Raw genomic sequence first — 22039 nt, 5'->3', positions numbered from 1 at the left:
GGCTTCAAAGCATTTGCCCTGTAATACAGCAAAGTAGATTAATAGGAACCTGTTAATTTCACCTGCAAAACTTGCTTATTTTTTAACTTACTTTTCTAAGGAAAGGCTGGCTGGCTGTCTACCTCCGCCAAGTGACTGCCAAAATAGATTTCATCCCAATCCAACATGGTATAGTGATCTTAAAGTATTACGTTTCCAAATGTTTCCTAAAACATTCGATTAGAGGAAATAAATGCTCTTAGTGTCACTGTTGTGACTGTTGTGTGAGCTCTCTCTTATCAGACCACAGAGAATGGGTGTGAGAGAGAGAAATTTGAACACCTGAATCATGAGACAAACTTCAGCTAGCGCTTTCACCCTTTTAGACACCCAAGTCAGTGACTGTGAGATCTTCAGACTTCAGGAAGCCAAGCTTATAGTTTACAAAAGTATTTGCTCTCTGTTTGAGGAATAACCATTCTACGCTTAAAAACTTCATTTATGTATCTTGAGCTATTCCACAGTAAATTCATCAGCTTGCCATTTGGGATAATGTTTTTTACACATTAATGTGATTTTCTTTGTTACACCTTACTTGTTTTAATTTGCATTGCTTCTTTTGCTTAAGTCAAATGAAGTTCAGGGAGTAGTACCTGTTTCCATTGGAATGAAAAATAGATTGTATGGCTTTGTGTTGTCATGTGTTTTCTTTAAAAGGAGAATAGGGAAGAACAGAGTTCATTTTTTCTGAGTACTGGAAATGAAGAACTGAAGACTTTATTTTACTGAGGAATCCCCAGCTATGTCATTCAGTAAGACTTGCACCAAAGAAACTAGACTGTCAACTGCTTTTCTTGGTTTGCGGCCAGCAACAAATTCCCTGGTGTTACTGGATTTACAAGAGCCTCCCACCCAGCCATAGCTGCTTTAGTCTTTACAGTAATAGTCTCACAGTCTCCTTTGGTCTGAAAAAGCAACTCTTGCAGACTCACTGGGGAATAAATACCTTTGTGACTGTCTTTGTAGCCATGTCTGAACTGCTGATGTCTGTTCTATTCAGTGTTAACAGTTGGCAGAAGGGTGCACTAAGTGTGTTGGAGGTGCATTATATGCAATACTGAGGCCTGGGGAACACCACTTGTGACTGGCTGCCAACTGGATTTAGCTCCATTCACCACAACTCTTTGGGCCTGGCCATCCAGACAGTTTTTTACCTAGCGAAGAGGACGCCCGTCTAAGCCATGAGCAGCCAATTTCTCCAGGAGAGTGCTGTGGGAAACAGCATCAAAGGCTTTACTAAAGTCTAAGGAGACTATATCCACAGCCTTTCCCTCATCCACTAAGTGGGTCACCTTGTCAAACAAGGAGATCAGGTTAGTCAAGTGGGACCTGCCTTTCATAAACCCATGCTGGCTGGGCCTGATCACCTGGTCATCCTGTACGTGCCATGTGATGGCACTCAAGATGATCTGCTCCATAATCTTTCCCAGCACCGAGGTCAGGCTGACAGGCCTGTAGTTCCCCGGATCCTCCTTCTAGCCCTTCTTGAAGACGGGTGTCACATTTGCTAACCTCCAGTCTGCTGGGACCTCCCCGATTAGCCAGGACTGCTGGTAGATGATGGGAAGTGGCTTGGTGAGCACTTCTGCGAGCTCCCTCAGTACCCTTGGGTGGATCCCATCCAGTCCCGTAGACTTGTGGGTGTCTAAGTGATGTAGCAGGTCACTAACCATTTCCCCTTGGATTGTGGGGGCTTCATTCTGCTGGGTACCTGGAGAACAACCGGTCTTACTATTAAAGACTGAGGCAAAGAAGGCATTAAGTACCTTGGCCTTTTCCTCATCCTTTGTCACTATGTTTCCCCCTGCATCCAATAAAGGATGGAGATTCTCCTTAGCCCTCCTTTTGTTGCTAATGTATTTATAGAAACATTTTTGACTGTCTTCTATGGCAGTAGCCAGGTTAAGTTCTAGTTGGGCTTTGGCCTTTCTAATTTTCTCCCTGCAAAACCTCATGACATCCTTGTAGTCCTCCTGAGTTGCCTGCCCCTTCTTCCAAAGACCATAAACTCTCCTTTTTTTCCCAAGTTCCAGTCAAAGCCCAGTCTTCTTCCCCACCAGCCTGTCTTTTGGCACATGGGGCTGGCCTGCTCCTGTGCCTTTAAGATTTCTTTCTTGAAGAATGTCCAACCTTCCTGGAGTCTTTTGCCCTTCAGGACTGCCTCCCAAGGGACTCTGTCAGCCAGTCTCCTAAACAGGCCAAAGTCAGCCCCCTGGAAGTCCAAGGTGGCAGTTCTGCTGACTCCCTCACACCCCTGGCCCTTACTTCTCCAAGAATCGAAAACTGTCATTTTGTGATCACTATCCCCAAGACAGCCTCCAGCCATCACATCACCCACAAGTCCTTCTCTGTTCGCAAGCAAATTCACAAACAATTTCAAAGCAATTCTCTGACTGTTTATAGCAAAGCACTGTAAAATGCATACGCGCAGAGATGAGATCAGACATAGGAAAATTAGGCAGCTGTCTGAAGCATCACACTAACCTCTACAACAGCATTTGCCACCTCTGTCCTCTCTCATTTCTCCCAACACGAACACGTACATTCAGTTTGTTTTTCCAGGATTCCCTCATTCTTTATTCCACTTTTTCCTCTCCTGTGGCAGGATTGACAGGGCTCTGATCAAGCACTGAGCCCCTTGTCCTGGGGTGACAAAGTTCAGTTTTACTAGAACCTTGTGAGAACATGCTAAGCACTTTTTTGAGGCAGGTCTGCAAACAGCAGACTATGTTTATAGCTGTGCTAGAAATCTCTGTTGTAACATGAAGTACCTACTAATCACCAGCATATTCCAGTTGAAACAGGATCTGTGCTTGCAACCTGGGCCTGGCTGGCCATGGCTTTGGAAGCCTACTTAAATATTTCCACAGAACATACCCCACAGTCATACACAAACACATTGCTTCTCTTCCCTGACACACACAAGCTTTTTTTGCCAACAAAATTTCTGCAGACCTGCTGTCCTTGTTCTAGTCTATATATTGGTGTTTGCTAAACCCATCTGCTGATTATAAATAAATTGCTGCAAGAATTATAATTTATTTCTACAACAGCAATATTCTGTTTATTATATGTTCAGGTGGTACTCCTCCCAAGGCTGAATTGTTCACTGAACAGCAATGTGGTTATACTCCTTCTACTGAGGTTTTAAAAGCAAGTTTTAAGCATAAATCATGTACTTTGACAGCATAATTTTCTCAATGAAGCTTTTAAAAAGGACTCCTAAAAGCAGTATTCTTGTTTGGTTTCTCTCGTTGTCCTGAAGAAGCATTATTTTTTCTTTGCTAGTCTAGCAAATGGGGCTAATCCATAAAATGTGTAAGGATTGGGTGAAAAAATTACCCTCACAAATATGTTTTGTAAGTGCAGGTTCTTAACATATAGCTATACAGAATGGAGGAAAAGAGGCTTACATGAGTGTAGAAAATGATAAACCACAGCTCTGCAGGCCTTACCTTTTAGTATGTGTGTCTGCATATAAAAGTCAAAACTGTGTTTTATGGTAATTTTTAATTCTGTCTTTTCAGAAGATGCAAACACTTGTTTGCAACTATAGTGTTCTTTAAAAAAATTTGGAATTTTCAACTTTTAATCATGCATGCAGATTATTATCCCTGTACATATTTTTCAGCTCTGCTGTTCTTCATGAAGAAAATATACAATTAATTTGTTTGTTAAATCTTTTCTTATGTGATTTTCAGTCTTCAGTTAAGAATAGACTTCTGAAACTCTTCATGGTAATTTTTCTTTTCAGAGACTAATGTGCCTATTAGATGTCCTGATCAGTGGATGTCATATGCTGGTCACTGTTACGTAATTCGCAGGGACCCCAAAATATGGAAAGATGCCTTAACATCGTGCAGGAAAGAGGATGGGGATCTGGCGAGCATCCATAATGTTGAAGAGTACAGCTTTGTTATTTCTCAGCTTGGGTACCGTGAGTATTTTTTTACATTCACATGTATGTATTTATACTAAGCAAATAAAGAGTTTTCAGTATGTCTTACATATTAACAAAAGGAGGAGACTGTTTAAAAAAAAAATTGTCCTGATCACAGGGTGCAGAAGGACTTAAAGTTTAAATTTAAAAAATCTTTGGAAGAAAACCACAGTAAAAGCACAAAACCCAAACAAACTATACCATCACAGTAAAGCTGTGGTCAATGTTGTGAATTGCATCAACCTCAAACTGCTATTTCTTTGGGTCTGCTTCTGCCTCCTTTTATACAGATTAAAACAATTTTCAACCTTTTCAGAACTGGAAGGATTTTTATTATTGGTCTGCAAAGGTAGATGAGGGGAAGGGAAGTCTGTTGGTCAAAGACAGTTTGGGGAGATCTGGGTCCTATTACCAGCACTGCCATGTCCTTATTTTTCAAGTCACGCTGCTTGTGTTTCTTCTGAAAAAGGAAGCTGTATGTCCCAGTATTCAGATGTGCCCCAAACTAAATATGGTACTTAGGTGCTCGGTTTCTGAGCACACACTTGAGTTGTTGCATGGCAAGTTAGGCTACAGATGCTGTGTGTTCATTAGCGGAGATGCAACCATGCTGATGCTGAGGCAATTTTGTGGTTGCTATTGCTTTACATGAACCTGATTTTGCATGTAAGATCAGTTACTGCTTTTCGATGGGAGGAGCATGTTCACACCTATGTATGCTTCTTTGCAGTAACTAATCCTATGTGTGCTTCTAGTGCCAGGTAGTGTGAGTTAGTTTATCCTGCATTGAAATTGCAGTAAGGTGCTTCGAGCTGCAGTGTACCAGCAGTCTTGGAGTGGCAATCATAAAATAGCTGATATGCTTTAGTTTTGTATACTAGCCAACTCCATGGCAACTTGTGCTTGTCCTCACATTCCTGAAAGAGTGATTTGTTGTTCTTTCATGAACAACATGAAAATTTTAGTCTTTCAAAGGAGATTATTAGGAAAGGCAGGACCTCTTGATGAGACATTAGGACATTTGAAAGAAGTTAGCTTCTAAAGGAAATTAGTTGTATTTTCACCTTACTCCTTGGAAGTAGATTATTTCACAGTTTAACGCCTTCTCCAAAGACCTTTCCTGAACTGACTGCGCTGCAATGTTTTTGTAAAAGTGAATGTTTCTGAAAGGCAAATAGTCCTGAAGGAAACCAGGCTTCTCACGTATGGCACACTCACTGAAACAGACTGTTTTGAAAGCATTCTTTTCAGAGGAGCAAAACTGGAACAACTAAAGAAGCCTTTTAAGGCAGTTTACGACAGTATCAGATTACCCTTGTTCACCACTGAGATGAGAACACCATGTATTGCAGTGCCTAGAAAATACTGTCTGCATCAGAACTCTGTTGAAGAGTTCTGTACTCTGTGCTGTACAGAAAGAACAAAAGTCTGTCTTTGTGCCAAACAATTTACAGTCCCATGATAAAACAAAGAAAGAAGGGGTACAATGAGATGAGTATTGTCATAGTAGCTGAGCTTTTGTTGGCATCACCCACAAAGGAGAACTTCAGAGAGGAACATGAAGAAGAAAAAGAAGTGCATTCTGGGTGTTTACACAGAAGTCCAGCATGTGATATGGCACAAACGTGGCCCAGTGCATGTCTGAGAGTGTGGGAAACAGCTTATTTACAAGTGGCTGGGAAAAACAAAAATCTTGATATTTAGTCACCCAGCTTTAGAAATGATTGCAAAAGTCTATGACAGCATTTCTTCTTTGAAGGAGAAAATTTTTTGTAGGAAGAGGCTCCACAGAGCCAGAAATGGCTCTTGGCCATTTCTGATTTGCATGGCTTGTTTAGATTACTTTGATGTAATCATTTTGTTAAAGAATGCTGTTTATTGTTCATATTACCATGGTGTGAGCCTACCACAGTAGGAGCTCTGGCCATGGATGAGGCCTCTGCTGTGCTAGGTGCTCAATAAACACAGACAGAAAGATTTTAACAGATAACTAAATAAAAAAGAAATTAGAGAGCATGGATGGCAGTAGCTAAGACAGGAATGAGGGCATGATGGGCAGTGGAATTGGAACAGGTTTTGATTTTGGTAGCAGAGAAGAGTTTAAAGGAAGGTACTGAGATGTGGTGGTGAGGGACTTCTGAACATGAAGAGCAGTCTGGAAGAAGAGGTAAAGGTGCCTGTTTGAAAATGGAGCCTGATGTCTTGTGAATCTGAGCCCTTCTTATTGGGGGAGAGATAGTAAGGACAGTATGGATGAACTATGAGGGCTGATCATACTTGGGTATAATCAGGATGGGACAGAAAAAGAAGGAGAGAAAGAGAGAAAGAGTTGACTCCATAAAAGTGACAGGCTGGGAGGGTGATTTTTGCAGCAGCTTGGTTGGTCAAAATGGGAAGCCTCCATGTTCCTGTATCTAGCAGATGGGAGAAAAGTTTTAAGTTGTGGGAGTGTCTAGGAAAACCTCCTTCTGAAATGTGTTCATCAGAAAGGATTGCCTTGGGGGCATTGAATTTTAACTGTTTTACAGGCACTTCTGTTGCCAGTAACAGCAGCAACAGAAAAGAAACAGTTCCAGTTCCATTGAGAGACCCACTATCGCAGCTGATGTCTTTTTGGGTGGGCTCACAATCCCATTTTTCATTTCCATGGGTGATTTCATTGTCAGGTTGACTGTGGTCAGTCTGGATAGAGGATGTTAGAGGAAGACTTATGGAAGAAGGCAAGAACTATGATAACAAACTAAACAGGAAAAACCTCTGAGTGCTGTAGAAGGGTTGTAGAAATGTAAGGTCATAAGTGGTGGAAAAACCTGTTAAAAAGTAGTCTCCCTATCATTTGTGAAAAATACTCATAATGAGTAAGTTCCAGTATCCAAGTAGTAGTTCATACTCTGCTTGGAAAGAATGCTATCTAAGGAAAGGACTCTGCATGTAGTTGGTCAGTGTGATCTGAGTGACAGTGCTGTGGACAAAAGGAAACACCTGCCTTTAGCATAGGCTGGATGACAGACCGTAAATAAATAAATAAATAAATAGTATAAAAAATTCTCATTGCACTGAAAAAGTCATAAAATCAGTTCTAGAGAGAAATACCCTTTGATGATGATGGAGTTCAGACTGATTATAAATGCCCAACTTTTTAATCCTCCTTATTCAAATAGTTTATTCAGAAGAAAACTAGGTATGAACATTATAGTAGCAATGTGTTAGAGTGGAGGATTTTAAGCACAGACAAATAAACATCTAAGGAAGAGCTGCTGTGAAGTAACATCCTGCACTTTCCTTCCAGCCAAAACCCAGCAGTTAAATCCATTAACTGTAAACTGAAAAAAGACCAACAACTACACGAATTTTGTTTTGCTCTGAAATAAAGCAAAATATAGGAACACATGTAATGGGAAAACTTGCAAGTACTCTGGTTGTCAGCTCTAAAAGACAACACTGGGTGTCTGAGCATTAGAAAAGAGCACTTCTTTCTTGGCTATACTAAAGGTAGGAGGAAAAGGGGAGGTAGCATTTTATTTAGGTGTTTATTCATAGCTTGTTACAAGAGTTTTGAGCTGGAAAAAAAGAATGAACCTAGTTGTGTTGCAACATAATTCAACAAAGAGGGTATTTTGGCTGTCTCATACAAAGTTAAACACTTACTGTATTGCCACTAGAGTGAGTGGCCTTTCCTGATGACTGGAGTGAATATATGAGGAACAGTCTGCCCTCTTTATGAAACAGGGAGCCTTAATTTCCTGTGACTGCCTTTTAAACTTCCTGAGAATAATTTGTCTTCTGTTCCATGAAGATAAAATTTCACATCATATAAACCGACTGTTATCAACCTTGTTAATCATATGTTTTAGAGCCAGCTGATGAGCTGTGGATTGGGTTGAATGACCTCAAGGTTCAGATGTATTTTGAATGGAGCGATGGGACACCTGTCACCTACACCAAGTGGCTTCGTGGAGAACCCACTCATGCAAACAACAGGCAAGAGGACTGTGTTGTTATGAAGGGAAAGGTAAACTCATGTAGCTGTTGACTTAATTATTTTATCATTTCATTTATCATTTGGGCAGGGGTATTAGTCTTTGAAGGTAGGGGGTATTAATCTTTGAAGCAGTCTGTTTTAGAGCCTTACAGCTGTTACTTTTTTGAGAAAGGATCCCTCCTTCCTCAAAGAAAGGATTTTTGAGGAAGGATTCTTCCAGTCTGAATTCTAGCACCTGTTGCATTTCTTTAGGAAAGAGACAGCTACCTCAGTTTCTGTTGCAAGATTAGAGGAAAGACACATTCCTTAAGACTTTAGGAAAAGGCGAGGCAGGGAGAGATTGCGACTAGACCTAGCGCCATCCTCTGGTGCAGGGCAGGAACAGCAAGGTCTGGAGTAAATTCATGCCACTCCACAATGCCAAGCCCTGAAAGAACCACTGTTGGTCTACCTAATGTATTTTCCCCCTCCGTGTGGCCATTCATTGACGTCTACTGGATAAGGAGATGGATGGAAAAATAGGAGTCATTCCTATTTATGTCCTCACCCTCACTTTGTATGGTCAGTAAAGTCCTGAAGTATATGCCCAGACAGAACCACTGGAACACACCAGCGGTTCAATTACAAGGAGGCAAGAATAGTTGCAGATATATGCAGTGGCATGTGATTGCTTGTATGTGTCTAGGCAGATCTGTTGATAGAAGATGACCTAAGATTATAAAAGGGATCTAACATTTGGTTGGGTATTAAAATAAAATTAATTCAATGGCCAGGGTCTTAAAGCATTAAGCTTTGGACTCACTGGTCATGTCATGCGTGCCATGCTAAAAGTGGCAGCATTCAGTGCAGCCAGATAACCCATGATTATTGCTCAGAAGTAGAATTTCTGATGGTAGGCTGGTGTGCTTAATACTATGGTCAAGAACTAGCTGAAAATACTGGTTCTGGTTGCTGGGCCTTGATTTTGGGAAGCGAGGAAGCAGAAGATTCTGGTAGGTCCTCTGGTAGACCAAGCCTTCTTTTCCTTCACCTAACACGCTATCTGTCAGTACAGAAGGATCTGTAGCAGCCTGCTGTTCCATTCTGCTGCTTTAGAAGACCTGTCATCCTCTTACCTGTATCAGCGCTTAAAAGCAATACGGAAAGCACAATGTAGGTTTTGGCTGAAGAAATAAAGGGTGTTTTGATTTGTAAAAGAGAAATCTGAAAAAGAGCAAAAGTCCTCAAGTATACACAGCTTGTTACAGAGGTTGCAATTAATTCTTCCAATTCGTGCTACTTAGAGTGGTGTTTTTTGTGTGGTTAAGAACAGGTTTGCTGGAAGCCAGCAGGGATATGCGAAATAAATTACTTCCTCTCTCACTTTGAGGGACTGAAATAGAGGATGTTTTGAGGTCTTCCAACTAAATATTTCTTTGGTTCTCAGAGGGTGTGGACTATTATAGAAGTGTTCCATATCCATTGCGTTATGTGGCTGGGCTCTCTGCTGCTCAGGTATGTAGCAGCAGGTAATTAGCCTTCAAGGATAATGGAAAAAGAGGAAGCACCAGCGAGCAACAAGGATCAGCTCCTTCTTAACAGGTGGGGAGCCGCAAGCCAAGCGTAATAGCCCAGCTTGCAGGGACAGAGCCTGTCCAGCCAGTGCCCATCCCACTGTCCCCAGCATGGGAGCAGGGCAGGTGGGGTAGGCAGCTGATGCCAGACTAGAGCCCATGTCCGGGATGATGAGGCAGGTCCAAGGTCAAGCCAAGTAGCTGAGTCAGGATCAGGTCTGAAGAGAGTAATGAACGTCAGACACAATCCAGTGATCGCTGGGCAGTCCATAGTGACAAGGCAAGTCCAAGATCAAGCCAGGAAGACAGTTCAAAGATCAGGATCTGGATCAACAAGGCCCATAGCCAGGTACAGATGTTGCTGGAGCTGGAGACAAGTACTTCTGTTACAGCATGGTCAGGGATTGAAGGCCCAGGTCTGGGCTTAAGTGGAGCCCCAGGGCCCATGGGCAGGCAGGTGGGTGGAGGCCCCACGACGGTCGGAGCCATTTAGGTCTATTGGTGCTCTCAGGTCACTAATGGAAAGTTAGAAATGAATTATAACAGTAAGGCATGCAACAATGCCATCGAAAAGGACTTCTATTTATAACAAGCTTGTTCATTGTGTTACGATTTTTGCTTATTTTTCATTGAAATTGGTGGTCATAGGAGGTGCAGTTTTATTTGAGCTCCTCCTACATTACATTGTTTTTACTTTTCATTTTAATTTGACTCTGTACTTTCTGGACACTGATGCAAATTAATGCGATAGAAACTTGCTACGATTCAAAGAAGCTACCATTTGTCCAGTTTAACATTTTGAAAGGGTAGCTGTTTACATATGCTATGCTTTAGTTTTTCTTCCATTATTTTTGATGGGAATACTCATTTGCTTTCTATACCAAGTAGTGAGTCAGACTGGTAAAGATTTCTTTCAAGGCTATATTTTAAGGACTTGATGCTTGCCATCAGACCAGGTTTTCCCTGGGATTCAAAAGTCAGTAATTTCTATTGTGAGAGTTATAGATTAAAAAAACACAACCCATTTTAGCTATATACAGACTTTTCATATATGTGGCATTTGTGTGGAAAGCTGATTTTATTGTGTGTTCTTCTGAACTCTTTCAAAATACATATCTATTAAATAGTTGATCTTAGTAGGAAAAGTAACTTCAGATTCCATGGAAGTTCCGAGAATCACAGAATCATACAGAATCATTAAGGTTGGAAAAGACCTGTAAGGTCACCAAGTTCAACCATCAACCCAACACCACCATGCCCACTAAACCATGTCCTGCAATGCCTCGTCCACACGTTCCTTGAACACCTCCAGTGATGGTGACGCCACCACCTCCCTGGGCAGCCTGTTCCAATGCTTCACCACTCTCTCAGTAAAGAAATTTTTCCTAATATCCAGCCTGAACCTCCCCTGGTGCAACTTGATGCCATTTCCTCTTGTCCCATTGCTAGTCAGTGGGGAGAAGAGACCAACACCCACCTCTCTGCAACCCCCTTTCAGGTAATTGTAGAGAGCGATAAGGTCTCCCCTCAGCCTCCTCTTCTGCAGGCTGAACAACCCCACTTCCCTCAGTCGCTCCTCATAAGACTTATGCTCCAGACCCCTCACCAGCTTCGTCGCCCTTCTCTGGACACGCTCCAGCACCTCAGTGTCCTTCTTGTAGTGAGGGACCCAAAACTGAACACAGGATTTGAGGTGCGGCCTCACCAGCGCCGAGTACAGGGGCACGATCACCTCCCTGCTCCTGCTGGCCACACTATTTCTGATACAGGCCAGGATGCCATTGGCCTTCTTGGCCACCTGGGCACACAAGCCCAGTATCTCTTGGGATCAGCTGTCAGCTGACCAAACAAAGCATAATTATAATTTGACTTTCCCTGTTTTTTGTTGAGGTTTGTCTACCTAAGTACATATATGGTTCCATTGCGGAGTATTTTGGGTTGTTCACTCCTTGGCTGAAGTCATCTGAATCCATCATTTGTTTTTATGGAACAAAACCTACCCTTGTCTATGACCTTCTCTTTAAAGGAAGTGTTTGGGTTTAGTTAATGAGGAAGTAGGAGAACAGAGAGATATTTGCAAAAGGCAGCTCATAAGACATGGTAAGAACACCCTAGAAGTTACTGCATGAATTTCACAGTGAAGACACAGTTATGGGAAGACAGCAAAGGATCTTCCTGCAACTAGAGACCCAAAGCTTCAGAGTAAGTTTTCCTGTGTGGAAGAAGTCTAAAGGTTTTGAAAATTGTGCTGATTTCTTCCAGGCTGAGAAGGTCAGAGTTTTGGGTGTTTTCCTGAAGTACCTACCAGCCTAGTGAGACTGAGAAAGAAATGCTAGGAGATGATGAGAGAGCCACCAATGGACTTGCCTTGCAGTCAGCATAGGACAGAGAAGACACAAGCACCAACTGAATGTCCTAGGGTTCTTCATTGTTGTAGGCAGTAGTGTTGAGCTTTGGAGAGTTTTTGCTGGAAGCAGGGTTTGTTGAGGCTCTTGGAGACTTTGCATATTGTGGCACAAGGGATTGTGTATTACTATGATGGTTATTTTACATTTTGGGGGTGGGGGGAAGGAAAAAAAAAAGAAAGAACTTGCCACCAACTGCTATGATTTTCCTTTTACAAAAGTGGAGTCTTTAAGGCACAGGTGAGAGAGTGCTTTGCACAGGGGTTTCTCTTCCTCTCCCAATACCTTAGTTCATCTGTTGAACCAAAATGGGAACATGGTGTAAGGTTTCGTAGTTTCGGTATAGTTCCCACTGAATGTCATTGTTTCTTCTGAGAATCTGTAATATGAGGAGTAACAATGTTAATTCTAACTTTGACAAGGAACTTTTTGCATTTTCGAAATTTTATGTAAGTATTAACTAAAGAATGTAGTCTCTTGGTTTTTTTATCTGTCGGAACTGGATTTCCATGGGGAGAGATGACATCTCCCTTTCATCCTGCATGCTTATTAAATCAGTAGTCTTTGTAAAGATGGTGTATTGCTATCACCTCCAAGGGTTTGCTTTTCAGAAGGGTAAAAAATCAAAGAAGGTTAAGTCAATGGTGAATCAGCCCCAGCAGTAGTGAGGTTGGAATGAGGTTGGAATTAAGTACTGAAGTTACATGTAGGTTTTGTTTCTTTTAAAGCTAGAAAAAAATAATTAAATACTTAAAAGCATAAAACACCTTTTCTGAAGACAATCCCACTTGACTGTGATGTTCTGTTCTTATGTTCAGGATGGATTTTGGGCAGACCATTCTTGTGAAAAGAAAATTGGCTACATATGTAAAAGGAAACCCATGTCAGAAGCTCCTACAGAAGAGGAAACTATTGACATGGGCTGCCAGAGAGTAAGTGAAGAAAAAGCTGTCTGATCTGAATAGGCTGCTAGGAATGATTAAGAGGAGAAAATGCCACCGAGGTGACAGATAAAACAGGAAAAATGGATTCTGTGTTGTCATCATCAGAACAGTTGGCCTTCTCATTTCTGTGGCAGATGGGATAGGTGATACATAGGAATAAATCTAGGTTCTGACTGTCATTTGGCTCTTGATGCTCCCTTTCTTTTTCCAGAACGTAAATCAGAACTCAAACCTGTAGTCCCTGCAGTAGGCCATTTTTGCTTGATTGGCATTCAAGTCTTCCTAAAGAATTTGCCTCTGCCAGCAGTTGCTTTTCAGCTCTGCCTACAATTTTCTTCAAAATTATTCTCATCAGGAAGGGTGTTCTTGTCTACATACTATTCTCAAGGCTTTTCTGTGGTCTCTGGCAGTGCTCTCTACTTTGAAGAATTTGTTACAACTGCCTCAGCAAAATGAATTCATTGTGCTCCTTCTGAACTGCCAGCAGATCTATTGTTTATTTGGTAATGCTCGCCTTCTGGTAACATAACAATCAGTAATTCCAAAAACCCTACTGTAATTTGTTATGTCATAGGAAATCTTACTGTGGTTTTGTCTTCCGTGAAGAAATTGCCTTTTCTCCAAAGTCTGCTTTAAACAGCTGCAGAGGAAGTCTTTGGTGTTTATTCCCAGTATTTTAAAGACTACCTGGGAACCTTACAAATATTCAGCTGTTAGAGAAGTTAAAGGGATCCTAATGCTTATGGGTGTTATCCTTGCCTAGAGAACTAAGTGCATGCTCATAGAAAAAAGTCTGTCATAGATGAGAAATTGAAAACCATCATAAGAAAATTTATGTTAATTGTGACTGGTCACAACAAACTCTTCCTGTGTAAGCATATTCCTGAGTTAATGACATTTGAATGACAAAACATTAGAAGAGAGTGTTAACGTTAATAGTAAACAAACTTGTTTGAGGTGTCATTCCCTTTCTGAAAAGCCAAGCTGAAATTTGCTTCTCAAGACCATTCTTATGATTGCACAATGCCTGTATGCTAGTTATAATCCTATAGTGAGCACTAAAGGTGCACAGCAAAACCTCTCATGCCTTGATAAGTGGAATGCACTGATTAAAAATTCATTATATGTGAAATTTTTTTTCATGAAACAAGATTTTAAAAAGCCTGCTTGTTTCCAGTCTGGCTTTTTCAGTTCAGTTGTTCCTTTGTCTAATCGTTAGCTGACAGTGGTATAAATCAGTTTTGTTTTGTTGGGTTTTTTCTTTACTTTTTTCTTTTTTTTTTTAAAAAAATGAAGTTTAGAAAAGCTGCCTCATATGCAATCACTTAATGTTTATTTTGACAGGGTTGGAAAAGACATGGGTTTTATTGTTACTTCATTGGAAATACATTTGTATCATTTTCTCAAGCAAATCAAACCTGTGGAAGGCATCAGGCTTTTTTAGCAACTATTGAAGACAGGTATGTAAAAGTCTACTTTCATTAGGGGATCACATGAGGATTTAACATCTAGCGTCATCTGAATATCAAAATAAAAAAACCTTGCTTGAGAGGACAGCTATCTGTAGATACAGAACTTCTCACAGTTTTTGCATGTGTATTCAAATCCAGGTATTCAGTTTACAGTAAAAATAGGTGATGGCTATGAAATCAGTATTGATATAGATGGTTATGTCAAGTAAAAAAATAGAATTATGTTTTCTATTATTTCTTTAATTGTAGTGGCTTGAGGATGTGTTTTATTTGAGTGAGGGATGCAGAATCCAATTATTTTGACTATTAAATGAAGAGATATGGTTCTGAATTCCTTACAAAAGGTAGTTCAAATGAGCAAGGGGATATCATTTTCACCTATCTGGTCTTCTCAGAATTGAGCTACTTTTAAAAGATTTAAATGAGAAACCAAATGATGATAAAGTGCTTAGTACCTGAAAATCCATAACAATTCTCCCAGGGTTCAGTGTGTGCTAAATTTGTGAACAACTGGTGCACATTATTGAATGTGGAATATTGGGAAAATGAAAGTTAGGGTTAAGAAACAAAGCTTATTTTGCTTGCAGTTGACTTGATGCTTTACATTTTCTCTTATTTGTTTCTATATAATCTAAATAAGACATGTTCCAGTGTGAAAGCTCTAGCTGTCAGGGATAGTAGCTCTCTAAATGTAGGTAGCACTGCAGCTGTCATAAAAATGTTTTAACATTAATGTGGTCTTCAGACTGTACCTTGTTAATGGGAGACTTCTTTTATTTGCTTTGGTTTCTTAAGAGCTGTTTGTTTTAACACCATAATGAACTATGACAGGCTTTACCTCTACATAGGTTTGTTTCCCAAACATAGCTTTTCCTGCATGATCATTGGATTTAATTTTCAGTGTTCCTTAGTTTGATGATTTAGTATCATACTCTACTATACTTTTGTATATTTCTTCAATAATGCTGAGATTCCTTTTCCAGTTTTGGATTTGCCTGAAACAAGAAGTCATTAAAATACAAGGGTACTAGAAACTCTCAAAAAATACAGTAGTATAACATGTATGTCATGTTAGGTTTCTTCTTTCCCACAAATTTCATCCCAGTCAGTGATTATGTCACTTTCTTTACTGGACATCCAAAGAGAAGGCAGAATATTCTGGTATTCAAGCTTACAAAATATCTATTATGCAGTGCTTTGTTGTGTGCTTTGTTCAAGTAAATCCATCCAAGCTATGCTTTCAAGAAGGTACAGTGATAATTCTGAGAAAATAACAAGCCTTTTACAACTTTTTAAAATAAATTCAACCTTATTAATTTAATTATTGTGTTCTTTTGAACAGATATGAACAAGCCTATCTGACCAGCCTGGTTGGGCTGAAAACAGAAAGATACTTTTGGATTGGACTTTCAGATGTAGAAGAAAAGGGAACATTCAAGTGGACTAATGGCGAATCTGTCTTATTTACACACTGGAATTCTGAAATGCCTGGTAGGTACGGCTCTATACTGTTTAATGAGTCCAGTGCCCAAAATACATTGCTCACCTCTTGAATTTTTTTACTTCCTTCCTTAGCCCTCACTTGATGATATAATGACTAATTGCTCTGAAATGTATCTGGCTGCTTCCTCAAGCATGCAGTGCTGTTGCTAACTTCCTGCTTAGTGCTGAAACGAGTTTTTAACATGAGCTTGGGAAGAAACTTTACATTAAGGTCACGTTTCTGATTTGTGTCTGTTCTGGGAAAGTCTGTGTCTGTACTATGCTGGAAGAGCAATCTCTGCAGGCATACTGTGTCCTGCTTGCAAGTCCTGCCTGTTCAGCCATATCTCATAGTACACCTGCTCACGGCATGTTCTGAGGTGTGTGGGATCACAGCATGTGTGAAGCATCTCTGGTCTTAGAGCAAATGTGATTGTAGGAAAGGACAAGAAGGCCAAGGGAAGATTTTTTAGTTAATATCTTTGCTAGATTAATTGCGATTTCCTTATTTACTAAGTTTTGTTGATGAAACCATTGCTATTTTTTTCTGTTCTACTAAAATTATGGGAGTGGGAGGTCATTTCATCTCTGACGTGATCACGTTAGAAAGGGGATGGTCATCAGCATTCAAGGTTCTGGCTTGTTGCATTTGCCTTTCAGAAGATCCTCTGATTCTTTTTAATTTCAGTGCCTAAATGGTGATTTGAATGTGTCAGGTGGAGTGGTAAGGCTATGTAGACCATGAAGCCAATACTAGGCCTATATGTATAGAAAGTTCATTTTTGAAAATCATAGTCAAATTAGACAAATTTGAGAAACTAGCTCTAACCACATCTTCAGTTTTAGGGGAGAACTTAGTGGATTGCAGGTTGTGATGTTGCTAGAGTCAGACACTGGAGGTGATTTATTGTGAGGCACAATTTGGTATCTCAGATACGGATGAACCACAGATTTTTTTGATGATGAATTAGAATCATAGAATCACAGAATGGTTTGGGTTGGAAGGGACATATAAAGATCATCTAGTGCCTCCCCCCTGCCATGGGCTGGGACATCTTGCACTAGATCAGGTGGCTCAAAGTCCCGTTCAACCTGACCTTGAACATTTCCAATGATAAGGCATTCACAACTTCTCTGGGCAACCTCTTCCAGTATTTCACCATCCTCATTGTAAAAAAAATTTCTTCCTGATGTCCGATTTAAACCTACTCTCTTTCATTTTAAAACTGTTGCCCCTTGCCCTGTCACTACAGGCCCTGGTAAAAAGTGTCTCTCCATCTTTCTTACGAGCCCCCTTTATATATTGAAAGGCTGTGATTAGGTGTCCCTGGAGCCTTCTCTTCTCCAGGCTGAACAACCTCAACTCTCTCAGCCTTTCTTCATAGGAGTCATGTTCCAGCACTCTGATGATTTTCGTGGCTCTCCTCTGGACCCGCTGTAACATTAGAAACATTTTTGACTCTGTACAAATTCCGTCAGGATAGAATATGAAGTTTTCTAAATTCTCACCGCCACCTAACTGTTGCTTTTGTGCATTCCTGTTTACAACCAGGAAGAAAGCCGGGCTGCGTTGCCATGAGGACTGGAATTGCAGGTGGATTATGGGATGTAATAAAATGTGAAGAAAAGGCAAAGTTCCTATGCAAAGTGTGGGCAGAGGGAGTGACACTTCCACCTGTTCCTACAACAACTCCTGTTCCCCGGTGTCCAGAAGGTTGGGACTCAAACAATCGTATTAACTTCTGTTTCAAAGTAAGCATGTTGCTTATTTCTGCATTAAGGTAGTTTCTATTTGCTGCACATACATCCAATAAAAATTGGTATCCATATGTCTTAAAGTTTCATCAGCTTATTTACAGAGTGTATGTAGAAGTCTTGTTCCCTTCTATTGAAATGCTCATGGTTTTTTTTTATTCCGTTAAAGTCTGATCTTCAGGTCTGATCTTCTGATCTCAATTTCCCATGCTTTTAAGATTGAATTACCCATTCTTTTAAGATTAAAAGTGCTTTTCTCCTAGTTGTTGTCTTGCAGCAGATACTCCTGTCAGCAATGCAGTTTGCTAGCTTGGCTTAAAGGCACTCATACTAAGTCCGTGTTTCACAGATGTGAACACTCATAAACCTTATATTTAAAGTTCTGTAACCCCACAGCACAAGTTAATTCTAAATTGATTGCTTTTGGGTAGCTGATGTGTCTTGCTCTTGTGATCTACATGGTTTATTTTGTTTGATTGAAAAATGCTCTCTTTAGCCTTTTTCAAGAGGAGAGCAAAAGAAAACATGGCTTGAATCTCAAGAGTTTTGTCGAGCTATAGGAGGAGATCTGGCCTCCATTAATGGTAAAGAAGAACAATATGTGATATGGCGTTCTATTGCGTGAGTATCTGTAGTGTGCTCATCCATTCAGTTTAATTAGCCTTTTGATCTTTCTGAAATATTTCATTTTAGGTGTATGTTTTTACTTTATTATAAGCCAGTCTGGATTCATTATCTGCATCTGTATCAAACACATAGCAAAAAAGCAGAGCTGACGAAATAGCAGGAGTTGTATGACTAGTGGTAATCACCCCAGAATCTAATGCTAAAAAGATTGGCAAGCTATCTAGTTGAGGCAACATTTATCATCTGATGTAAAAATATTTACTGTGGATTTGGGGATATCATAAAATTACCACAGATGCCAGTTGTTTTCACATAAGCAAGTGTACAAATAGGGTAACAGTTGTGATATATATCTGGCCAATGTGTGATTGTTTGTCATTTTAATGAACTAATTAGAAAGCAGAAACAAGTTCAGATTCATTTTTTCCTACACAGGGAATGTAAATAAGGTTATCAGGTCCCTGAAGTGTGAAAAGCAGGAGAGAGATTTCTGAATGAGATGAAATACTCTTAAAAGAGGTAACACTTGCAATATGACCTGAATAGACTGGGCTCGATGAACTTCAACATCCCTGTCTAACTAGGAAGCAAGACAAGACAGCCTTGCAAAATGCTACAACCGTACTAGAGTCCCAGCTATGTACTTATAGTAAGGACAAAGTCTCAGATGCTGCATTACCACAAATTGACTCAATAAATTCAGATAAATCAGTAAAGTGTGTCTACTTGCAGACAATAATTAGTTTAAGGTGCTATTTTTTAAATGTGATTCAGCTGCAGCAAGTAACTTTGTGTTTGGAAACCCTAAGTGCCTTTACAGAGGAAATAGAGAGTTGATAAATGGAGCAACAGTAGCTATTTAACCATTATACAAAAGTATTTCGCCACCTTATTTTCAGGAGTTGGATTGGATCTGGACATTTTCTTGGTCAGTATTTCAATCTGTTTGAGTTATTGTGTAGCGATAACAGCTAGAAGTGGTTGCATTTTAAGCTTATTAATTGTTGTGAATGATAGCTTATTAAAAATACTGTAATGTCCTTATTAGTTTTGGTTTTATGTTTAAACTTCTTATAAATGGGACATTTATTGTTTTGGGGATTTTTTTAGGAACAATGGCTATTACCACCAGCATTTCTGGATGGGCTTATATTACTTGAACCCTGATGATGGCTTTGTTTGGAGTGATGGATCTCCAGTGAGTGATTTAATTTTCCACAGCTGTTATTTTGCATTCCCCTGTGCTTCTCAAGTGTGTGTGGTGTATGTGCTTCTGTGTAATTTTCTGCTTAATCATAATCCTCTACTGTGTCATGCTCTTTTTAGGAAAGCTTATGAATAGCAATTTTATGGCTTGATTTTTTGGCTAAAACATACTGATTTTTTTATAAGAAAATGTGCATTGAATCAACAAGAAAATTAAATTCATGTAGACTAAAAGGATGTTCTTATAAATGGAAGGATTTTTTGAGTAAAATAGTCCATCTTTAGTATTTCTCTTCTCTCTTCTTTGCTAATTAGATCTTTATCTGAATTGACCTACATTCCATGGAGCTGGAGGCAGTTGTTTTATGCCAGTGTGACTTGTCTGTACTTTAGACTAAGATATAAAACCATAGAAACAAAAGTTGTTTTGGAGATGTGAGTGTATTTCATGCAAGGTTGGTCAAAATATATTGATGGAAGTTTACCATACAGAAAACTGAAATTGGAATTTATACAGGAAAATCAGAATAGCAGTAATATTTTTCTGAGAAAAATGCCAACATTTTTGTTGTGTCTCAATAATGTCCTACTATTTTACTCATACAGGATATTTACTTAATTTAGTATCAACATGTAACATGCCCCATCATTGTTCTTAGATGAATTTTACAGAATTTAGGGCCTATAAAAAATGTCAATATTCTTCCAAGTGTGATCGGAAATGACTGTTATCTAGGCTTCAGTGCATTCGCAATCTGAAAAAAAGTTTGAAATGTCAGCATTTGCACGGGGAGATTCTGGTTTCCTCTTATTTAACTTTTTAAACTGACAGTAGGAACAAATTGTAGGTCTGTCTCCTCCCTCTCTCCATTATTTTTTTTCTATATAACAGAATTTTCACAAAACCTTTTCTGTCATAGGTGAGGTATGAAAACTGGGGCTTTGGAGAACCCAATAATTATCAAGGAATTGAACTTTGTGCAGAGATCAGTGGCGATTCCAGCATGCTTTGGAATGACAGGCACTGTGATTATCTGTATGGATGGATTTGCCAGATAAGAAAAGGTATCTCTTACTCCTGTGTGTTTGTATAATAAGAGAAGATTCTTAGTTGATTTTTTCCTTAACTTTAAGAAATAAAAAAATTCAAAACCTGTTTATCAGAATGTTTCCCTGTGGAATGTGAAATATCAAAGTGGTGTCAGGATTTCCACGTCTTCAATGCATTTAAAGCTATAGAGCCTTTGGTGCCCTGCTGGGACTTCTCACTGATCTTTCTCTATGATTTCAGAAGGGGAATGTGATACTTGAAAAATAGGAAATGTTACTTTGAATATTCACATTCATTTTTGACTTTTCATTTAGAGAAGTTCATGCCTTCTCCAACAAATCCTATTTTAGAATTTTTTTTCTGAGTTGAGTTTCAAGTTATTAGCAAATAGTTTGCAAATCAGTTCACATACTTGAATTTTTATGTGTGAAAACTCCCTCCTTTACTTGGCTCAAGTACTGTTTTGTTAACTAATTGAATTCAAGATGGAGCCTGGTTTCAAGATACTCTATTTTGCCTTGATTGGGTTTTATATTCATATGTTGGTTTCTTGCTAGGTTCTCTTGAGATCTGAGTTTGGATGCTTTTTATTTTCTGAAGACATCAAGACAAAATTTATAATTTAGGAAAATCTTGAGTTCCACAAGTAGTGCATCTATCTAAGTTTGAGTATTTTAGAAAGTGCTCATTTATACATTTTACCACATTCTTATACTGGGAGGGAGGGGAGCAAAATCAAAATGCTGCACTGGATTATTGAGAATAAAGTACCATCTCTGCTTTATATTAGTAAAAGAATTGCTTAGGCAGATATTTTTTTATTAAATGATAGTATCTGTGAGATGAAATATATTTTAGCACAAAATAAATTGGTAAACCTATAAAGACAGAGATCTCCTGTATTAGAAATTGTTTTCCTGAGGTGCTAATCGTGTCATCGAGGATGCCATCTCCATGATGCCACAGCAAAAACAAACAGGGGAATTCTTTAACCTGAAGTCTTCTTTTCAGAAAGGATCAGTTAATTTCTTGAGATCTTTTCCAGTGAGATTTTATCTGGGGATCTTTAAGATCCAGATAGAAATTCTTCTTAACCAGAGACAGATGGGAAAAAATCTCACTCTGTACTAGCTGGGGCATCAGAGAAGAAGATAACCCAGACTGCATTCCTGCTGCCTCTGGTTTAACCCAGAATTCATGTATAAGTGACCTGGGGAAAGGAGGGAGAGGGAGATACAGGACTGTCTTAATAGAGTTAATGCTTTGGGACAGAAGGTTTTCTGCATCCAGTGAATACCAAAAATAATTACTTAATTCAGGTAAATTTCAAGGTATTTTATAATACCTTGCACATTAGGAATAGCTTATATTTAGAGCCTCAGGGAACAAGAATACATATTTAAAATTGAATAGTGTACCAAAAATAAGAGATTTAGGCTATTTAGTTCATTCTAGTTTTTGATGTTAAATCCATTGCTAACCATAAAATTCAATGTCAGTAGAAAAACATGCCTCTCAATCATAGTAAATATTTTCTTTTACAGCAGGAAGTGTACAATCATATTAAATATTTTTTTTCTTAC

At 39.3% G+C, this 22039-nt stretch overlaps 1 protein-coding gene across 3 annotated transcripts in view; it reads left to right on the top strand.

The window, feature by feature from the left end:
* Positions 1–22039, top strand: part of LOC104262360 (mannose receptor C-type 1) — a 63429-nt gene that overhangs the window by 18778 nt on the left and 22612 nt on the right. For all 3 annotated transcript variants that reach the window (XM_059818849.1, XM_059818852.1, XM_059818850.1), the window contains exons 7-15: positions 3794–3976; positions 7834–7991; positions 12738–12851; positions 14208–14323; positions 15678–15826; positions 17370–17569; positions 18069–18193; positions 19310–19397; positions 20326–20470. In XM_059818849.1, coding sequence (XP_059674832.1) covers positions 3794–3976; positions 7834–7991; positions 12738–12851; positions 14208–14323; positions 15678–15826; positions 17370–17569; positions 18069–18193; positions 19310–19397; positions 20326–20470 — 1278 coding nt within the window. The remainder of the gene's footprint in view (positions 1–3793; positions 3977–7833; positions 7992–12737; positions 12852–14207; positions 14324–15677; positions 15827–17369; positions 17570–18068; positions 18194–19309; positions 19398–20325; positions 20471–22039) is intronic.

Source organism: Gavia stellata, chromosome 6, assembly GCF_030936135.1.
Source record: "Gavia stellata isolate bGavSte3 chromosome 6, bGavSte3.hap2, whole genome shotgun sequence".
In the NCBI taxonomy this organism is placed as follows: Eukaryota; Metazoa; Chordata; class Aves; order Gaviiformes; family Gaviidae; genus Gavia; species Gavia stellata.
The sequence above is the reverse complement of the archived record's forward strand: the minus strand, read 5'-3'. Positions and strand labels throughout refer to the sequence as shown.